The sequence below is a fragment of the Quercus suber genome, unplaced genomic scaffold (genome assembly GCF_002906115.3).
Source record: "Quercus suber isolate HL8 unplaced genomic scaffold, Cork oak 2.0 scaffold_201, whole genome shotgun sequence".
Taxonomy (NCBI): Eukaryota; Viridiplantae; Streptophyta; class Magnoliopsida; order Fagales; family Fagaceae; genus Quercus; species Quercus suber.
The window spans coordinates 606108-613854 of record NW_027069659.1 but is presented as its reverse complement, the minus strand read 5'-3'; the positions used below and the strand labels follow the sequence as shown (position 1 = coordinate 613854).

Genomic DNA, 7747 nt, shown 5'->3' with positions numbered 1-7747 from the left:
TAAATTGCAATTTATATTTCATGCTTTGTGTCAATTAAAATATATTAATAAAATAATTACTATATATTAACTAAATAACTTTGAAAAGTAATCCATATATAAGAAATTTTTTTTATGATAGAACATATATGAGATATTTGAATAAATAGTTTGATTACTTAAGAGTAAATTGAGGGGAAAAAAAATCAATATGCAAGCATTAAAAAGTTGGCATTATATCTTTAAAAAAATTAAAATTCTATATATGCATTAATTTATTTCAACAATTTGTACAATGTCCCATCTTTCTTATGTATATACCCTAAGTTTCGAAATTTTATTTCCACTTATTAAAAATCCATGTATATGGCTTTCTTTGTAATTGGCAGTACATCCATGCCTCATAGAACTCGTTTAAAAAATAATAAAATGGTGTTGTGGTATTGTAAAATGGATTTTTTTAAGATAAAGGGGAAAAAAAAAATGAGATAGCCTTCTTGATAATTGGCGGTACATCCATGACAATAGTGCCATATAGCACTTTGTTCAAAAAATACTAGTAATTTTATTTGGGAGGATGACCCATTTGCATAGAGTAATTGGTGAATGGTGACCACTCTCATTCGCATGGCTCCTCCAGGACTCCACTAGCCTTTCACCAACCAATTTAGGTTGCACTTTCTCTATTATGAAATTGTACAATTGTACCTACTCCCAAGACTACCCACATGTGAAGTTAATAATGGGAAATCCAAGATACTTGACCAGATTGAAAGTGGCGTTGATATTCAATTTAAGAACAAATGAGATCCCTCATGTCTTCCCACCTGTTGATCTGCACTCTGACTAGATGGCAGAGTGTTGATTTGAACATTCTCATTATTGTTTTCTCATGGAATTTTTCTAGAGCCTTCCTAGGATTAGAAATAAGATTTAATCATATGAAAGGCTTAATTCACGACCTGCCCTGAGGTCATAGAACTCATAGAATTTTTTTTATTTATTTGTTTTTAAAAATAGGGAAATTGAGAAGAAGAGACTTTTTGACCAAAGAAGTCAATACCATACCAATATACTAACGGTATATACTAGTATATACCATACTAGTCATTGAATTAGTACCAATACTCCTCATAAATGTACTAGATAAAATATTGGGTTATAAAAAATTATTGTAAACTCCAAGAGTACTATAAATGCATACTCCCCTTCTCTCATATGAATTGTGAATTCCACCATAAATTTAATTAATGGGATCCATTATTATTTGAGATGAGAGAGTACGCATTTATGGTATTCCGAGAGTATCTAATAATTACCCTTGGGTTACATTGAAGATTTGTCGAGTACATTGATTGATAATAATGTTTCAACATGTACAATAAAAAAATAATGATATATATAAAACATGCTATTTAAGCTAATATTTGAGGTTATAAACTATGTGGATTTTAAATTAAATATTTATAAATAAATAAATAAATACAAACATATATATATATATATATATAAAAGTAAGAATATAAATAACGGTAATCTCGAAATTGCACCCATATTAGTCGATAACAAAATAGCATCCGGTATAAAATTGGCTCTCTTGCCTTTGACACCTACTATTACTTTGCTGAAATTATATCACAATACCATTCAAGACGCCACCCAAAGATTCCAAACCCAAACCACGAACGAAAAACAAAAAACAAAAACATCAGCTCATTCACTTCCTCCAAAAACCCCCTTTCCCATCATAAAAAATAAAAATAAAAATAAAAAATCTTAGAAACCACGGCATCATTAAAACTGCATTTCATCTCTCATTTGTCTACAATCTAGCATCCTAGTCTTCAGTGGGGAGAATCGATAGAGTCAAATCGAACTTGAGCAGGGAGGTGCTTAACTTGATAGATGGGGCAAACACAGCATGTAAATGGAATTGTCTGCCAGGCTAACTTCCAATGAATTGGCTGAAGTAGGGAGGTCACTGTTAAGCAGGGAGGTGCTTAACTTAAGCTTTACTAAACAAATCCTTCACTCACTATTAGCTATGACTAGTAAGAAAATTTTACTGCCCTCATTCCCAAGGCCAGATAAATGTTTTTGTACATCAAATCGTAATGGAAGCTTCTCGGTCGAGTCAAGTCGCCCTATTGGTCGGAGCAAAGCCTCCAGTTCTAATCAAGCTGCTAAATCAATGTGGACTGAATTGTTGAGAACGCAAATGCATGAGAGATACAAAATGATGCTTTGGCGTATTGGAATTGATTTGATTCCAACATCTTGAATATGGAACGCTAGGAATTTCCCTTGTGTGGAGTTGAGGAAGAATCGATTGGGCATTTATTACAGTGATGCATATTTACCTTGGGGATATTAAGATAGATGCCATTCAAGTGGACTCTCCTTTACATCTAGTTAAAACTTTGGTTGTCTTTCCTCTTGAATTGCTAAGTGATAGAATCCCCCAGGATCAGCTTACCATGTTTGCAGCAATTGGGTGTGATTTTTTTGGGAGTCTAAGGAATCAAGTAGTTCCTTCGCACAAGTATATCTCTAAATACTGTTGATTTGTTTGAAGAACATTTGAAGACCTGGAGTAGAAAGTTGAGGAAGAAGGAATTTTCAAGTCTATGGGAGAAAAATCCGCATCTTTGGTTATATGCCTGCTTGGGATTACGAAGCAAATAAATTGAAAGCCTCATATCAACATATCAACACCTCCATTGCTGGTGTAGCTGAGGCTCTTGCAATCCACTGGGCTTTTGGGATTCGCCCTAAATGTTTGGGGGTATTAAGTGTTGGATTCCTAAAACCAGATTGGCATAAGTTAACATTTTCTTTTATATGTTATGCTGTGTGTACATAATTTTTACAATAGATACACGCATTTTGCTATTGTTCGATATAAATACAAGTAAACATATGAGTAGCAGTATGTTGTTTAAATCCGCAGGGACAAAAAGGGAGCAAGGGATCCCTAGGAATGGTTGAAAATTTCTACTGATGATCTTACTTGCATGTTCTTGGATTCAATGTGGCTTTTACAGTCTCAACAGCCAAAAAACATCTTTTACCAAGTCCTTTTCTTCAAAATATTATTAAACTCCCTAATTTCTTTGAACCCACTCAATGTTAAAACTTTTGGAGAAAACCAACCTCACTGTAATGTAAAATGTCAACCACAGAACAAAGCAAGTCAAATGTGGAATCCATTTAAGCATCTCAGATAAGTAAAATTGATGATTGGGTTACCCATGTTATGCACATGGTACTAATAATTGGAAAAGATAATAAATTACTTGTGACATGAATTTGACATACAAACTGCATTACTCAAAAGAAAAATGATATACCTTGTCTTTGAGGTTTATCAAGTATCAAAAACCATTAATAAAGAAAAGCTCAGTGCTACCTAAGGAACAATCTCTCAATGCAAAATGGGCCTCATTCTCCAATATTTTGCTTAACTTAATGGGACTTCACATATTCCTGAACAATATTGTAACCCACCGACTCCTCTCCATAGTCCTGTAAAACAGTCGAATAAATAGGTTAGGTGAAAAGAATATAGAAGAATTATTGCATAGAAGAGTGAAGTAGTCAAAATGAAGTTATTTAGTTTATTGAAAAAATAAAGGTGCCACTTCATGAAACCTTAAGGGTGTTGGTATAATTTACCCCAGTTTATTTATGGAAACCCCTTATTCCCACCCCCCACCTACTCCCAAAAAAATAAATATAAAAAGAGAGGAGAACCAATCAAGAGATAATATTATTCCATGGATGTGTCTTTACCTTCACTACAACACAGGAGCAACCCACAACCTTTCTAGCTTTTCCTTCAGAATCAATTTTACACAACTGCATCCACAGATGAAACAGAACAATCAAGCTAAAAGTTGATATCAGTTTTCAATGGACATATTAGCCAAAAAAAAATATATATATACCAAAAGAACACAAGGCAGGCTTCCATTAAATTAATAGAATCGACCATGAGTAAATACATGGCAAATGGCATAAATTATGTTCAGATTATTTGCACACACCCAAAAAAAAAAAAAAAACGCATGAATACTAAAGAGTACAGCCGTGAAATGGTAGACAAATTAGATGAAAAAAAATATTCAAATAAAAACCATTGTCTATTTATTTAGGTGTCTAGAGCACTCATTTATTTTCCAAAATCTAACACATAACAATACAATACAACAATTAAGAGAGAAAGAGAGATAAATTCACCACATAATTGCAAGTGAAATCATTCTAAGTTACTGAAATTAACTAGCTAGTTAAACAAGAAAATTTCACTTACACCAGCCCACTCGCCAAGTGTTTTAGCACTAGGCACTGTCATTAATTTAACATCGTGATCAGCACAAAGGCCCTTGACCAATTTAACATAATCTGGCTGGTTGCAGTCCTCAGCTATCACACAGAGCTGTGCAGCATGCTTTTCAATCACCTTGGCACCTTCATGGAGTCCTCGTGCAAGCCCACCATGAGCAAGTGACTTCCTCAGCACAAGCTGCAAGGCAGTCATGATGTCCATGGCTTCACCCAGAGGTGCTTCAGTGGTCTCAATTGCAACAGGTGCAACAGGTGCTTCTTCTCTGTATTAGCCATAAAAGGAAAAAGGTAATAATGAAATCCACCAACACAAACAGAGGAGGTTNATTTAGGTGTCTAAAGCACTCATTTATTTTCCAAACTCTAACATATAACAACACAATACAACAATTAAGAGATAAAGAGAGATAAATTCTCCTCATAATTGCAAGTGAAATCATTCTAAGTTACTGAAATTAACTAGCTAGTTAAACAAGTAAATTTCACTTACACCAGCCCACTCGCCAAGTGTTTTAGCACTAGGCACTGTCATTAATTTAACATCGTGATCAGCACAAAGGCCCTTGACCAATTTAACATAATCTGGCTGGTTGCAGTCCTCAGCTATCACACAGAGCTGTGCAGCATGCTTTTCAATCACCTTGGCACCTTCATGGAGTCCTCCTGCAAGCCCACCATGAGCAAGTGACTTCCTCAGCACAAGTTGCAAGGCAGTCATGATGTCCATGGCTTCACCCAGAGGTGCTTCAGTGGTCTCAATTGCAACAGGTGCAATAGGTGCTTCTTCTCTGTATTAGCCATAAAAGGAAAAAGATAATAAAGAAATCCACCAACACAAACAGAGGAGGTTCACGTTTAGAATTAAGCATTGTCTCTGAAGGACATAACCAAGAACAAACTGGTAAAAAAGACACATATTACAGAATAGTAGGAGCAATTATGTAACATGGTCCTTAAGGGACCAAGGACTTCAATCCAAAGTCTCAAGTTTTCGCTCAAATCATACATTAAATACAAACATTGTGATCAAGGAATGTAAACATTTTATTATAGCTTCAGAAATTTGCTCGATATCAATAAAACTATATGTTAAATGCCAATAAGCTCTGGTTCAAAAGACAATTCCTCCCCTAACTCACAAGAATGGGTGGAGGGTGAGGTCATGGATTCAAAACCTATTAAAGAAGCATGTATCTTATCAAAAAAAAAAAAAAAAAAATCTAAAATCAAGATTGAAAGAAGCAAAAGTAGTGTGCACAAGTATGACATCCATATTTATCACTCAGGAGTCAGAGAAGTTGAGCTTTCATTGACTCTAGCTACAACAAACTCTTCTAGCAAACTAGGACTTAACCTAATCTACCACATGAAAAGCACTAATCCATATGCCAAAAAAAACAGCCCACAAGACACTATTACACGTTCCCAGTATTTTAGCAATATCATATCTTCTCATTTTGAAACATAATAAGAGGGGCCAAAATCAACCAGCAATCCAACTAGCCCTGTATGAAATAGGAGAAACCACTATTGCCAAATTGGGATCTCTTGCTCAACAAATTCTACTGTACTTAAACTGCACTAAAAAAATGACAAGAACAGGCCCAAGTAAGTTTATTGGCCCCCCACCCCTTTATTTTCTTTTGTTTGCAAGAATTAAGAAGACAGAAAACACAAGTGGAACGACATATATTCACATACCCTGACATTTTTGGTTGATGATCAGATTACAAGTCACTTTCTCTGTGGTTTTTCGTATCATATCCAACTTCTTCAGCACCTGCATAAGCGAAATGCTGCATAATATCAAGAATCTGGACCAAGATTACCATTATGGTGCCAAAAACAATAATTACTCATTAAATGGCTGGGAAAAGGAAAAAAGGGTGGAAAAAATGCTAGTACATTCCTTAGGAAAACAAAACACTGCAAAAACAAAGACCACATAGAATAAGTTTATCAACCTTGATAACATCCCTCATTTCACCGGGGCCAGCCTCCAATTCCTCCACATCCAAAATGGATGCAATCCCTCCCTCTACAACCAAAACCAGTGCAACCTCCTCCCCTGTAGACCAAGAAAACATCCATATGAACTAAACAAACAACATGATTAACACAATAACATCCCTACCCTCTACTCTCAATCAAAACCACATCATGTAGCTAACAAAAGAAACAAACTTTTAGTCTAAATTCTAAGCTTAAAAACCTCATTGAAGTGAACACAATATGGCATGAAATCCAAAACCCATCTCCATTTCTACTAAGAAGTTCAATAAAACCACAACCCTACTAATACTACCTCTAAATGAATAAAATAACACAGGAGTTGTGGCAAAGAGTAACGGTTAAATCTACCTTCACATTCCACACTCCAATCATACAAATTTTTGCCCACATACCATAACCCAAAGATAGGACAGGAGGAGTGTCAAACTTTATATATGAATGTGCCAGTCACAAAGCCTTGAGCCTAAAACATGAAGACAGTGCAATTTTAAAAAATCGTTCTGTGACATGAAAACATGAAAACAGTGAAAACAGTCACAAAGCCTTGAGAATTTTCTATGACATATATCTCACATGCACCATCCATAAGACAAAGTAATTTGATGCATGCATTTTTAGCAAACCTCTTTTTCAAGGTTCACCAATTTTGCGTTTTTTAACTCTCGTGTTATGTTTGGGCGGGGGAGGACGCTGCAGGGCATCATCCTTAGGCTTATCGTCATGCTGCAAAGACATTAGATGCATACAATCAATATTCGGTGTAATTGTAAATAATAAAGTGAATTGCAAAATAGGCATATACAGGATAATTAATGTTATCATACCATAGAGCTGTGTTTGTGTCCTATTTTATGTCCACTTGTCCCACAAGTGGGAGTTCTTCTAGCACGTTGCGGTCTACCTCGTGGGGGTGAAGGCTGAGAAGGGGGATTCTCGTCGGGTACATCAGTATCTGGCTGTGGAGTGTCAGTCCCAACCGGAGGTCCTACAGGGTCGGATGAGGATGAGGTAGGTAGGTAATGATGCTCTGTGTAGAGGCCAGGAGTGGGGATCATTGTCATGGGTTCAGTATGGGGTGGGTCTATGGGCAAAGTGGGTGTACTAGAGCTGGTGGGTGGGTATGAGGGTGTCTCGGGGTGCAATGGAGGGGTCAACTGAGAATGGATATCGAGATCGAAACTGGGCTGTGAAGGTGGGGTGGGTGAAGGGACCTCGGGCTGAGGAGATGCATTTACCATGGGTGGAGGGACCTCGGACTGAGGAGATGCATTTGGGATGGGTTGAAGGACCTTGGTCTGGGCAGATACATCTACAATGGGTGGAGGGACCTCGGATTGAGGAGATACATCTAGGATGGATGGAGGGACCTCAGGGTGGGGAGATGCGTGCAGGATGGGTGCAGGTATCT

The 7747-nt window shown here is 36.6% G+C and overlaps 1 protein-coding gene across 1 annotated transcript; it reads right to left on the bottom strand.

The window, feature by feature from the left end:
* Nucleotides 1–3251: 3251 nt before the first annotated feature.
* On the bottom strand, nucleotides 3252–6106 carry LOC111984854 (small ribosomal subunit protein eS12). Its single transcript, XM_065779171.1, has 4 exons — nucleotides 6028–6106; nucleotides 4292–4589; nucleotides 3772–3837; nucleotides 3252–3504 (listed from the first exon to the last, which is right to left on the bottom strand). Exons 1-4 carry the CDS (start codon nucleotides 6033–6035, stop codon nucleotides 3445–3447), a joined length of 432 nt encoding a protein of 143 aa, XP_065635243.1. The 5' UTR covers nucleotides 6036–6106; the 3' UTR covers nucleotides 3252–3444.
* Nucleotides 6107–7747: the final 1641 nt, after the last annotated feature.

Excerpts from the sequence above, each read along its gene's own strand:
- LOC111984854 (XM_065779171.1), bottom strand. Across the intron at positions 3,838-4,291 it reads CACTTGGCGAGTGGGCTGGT|TTGTGTAAAATTGATTCTGA; the intron begins GTAAGTGAAATT and ends CTGTGGATGCAG. Across the intron at positions 3,505-3,771 it reads GCTCCTGTGTTGTAGTGAAG|GACTATGGAGAGGAGTCGGT; the intron begins GTAAAGACACAT and ends ACTGTTTTACAG.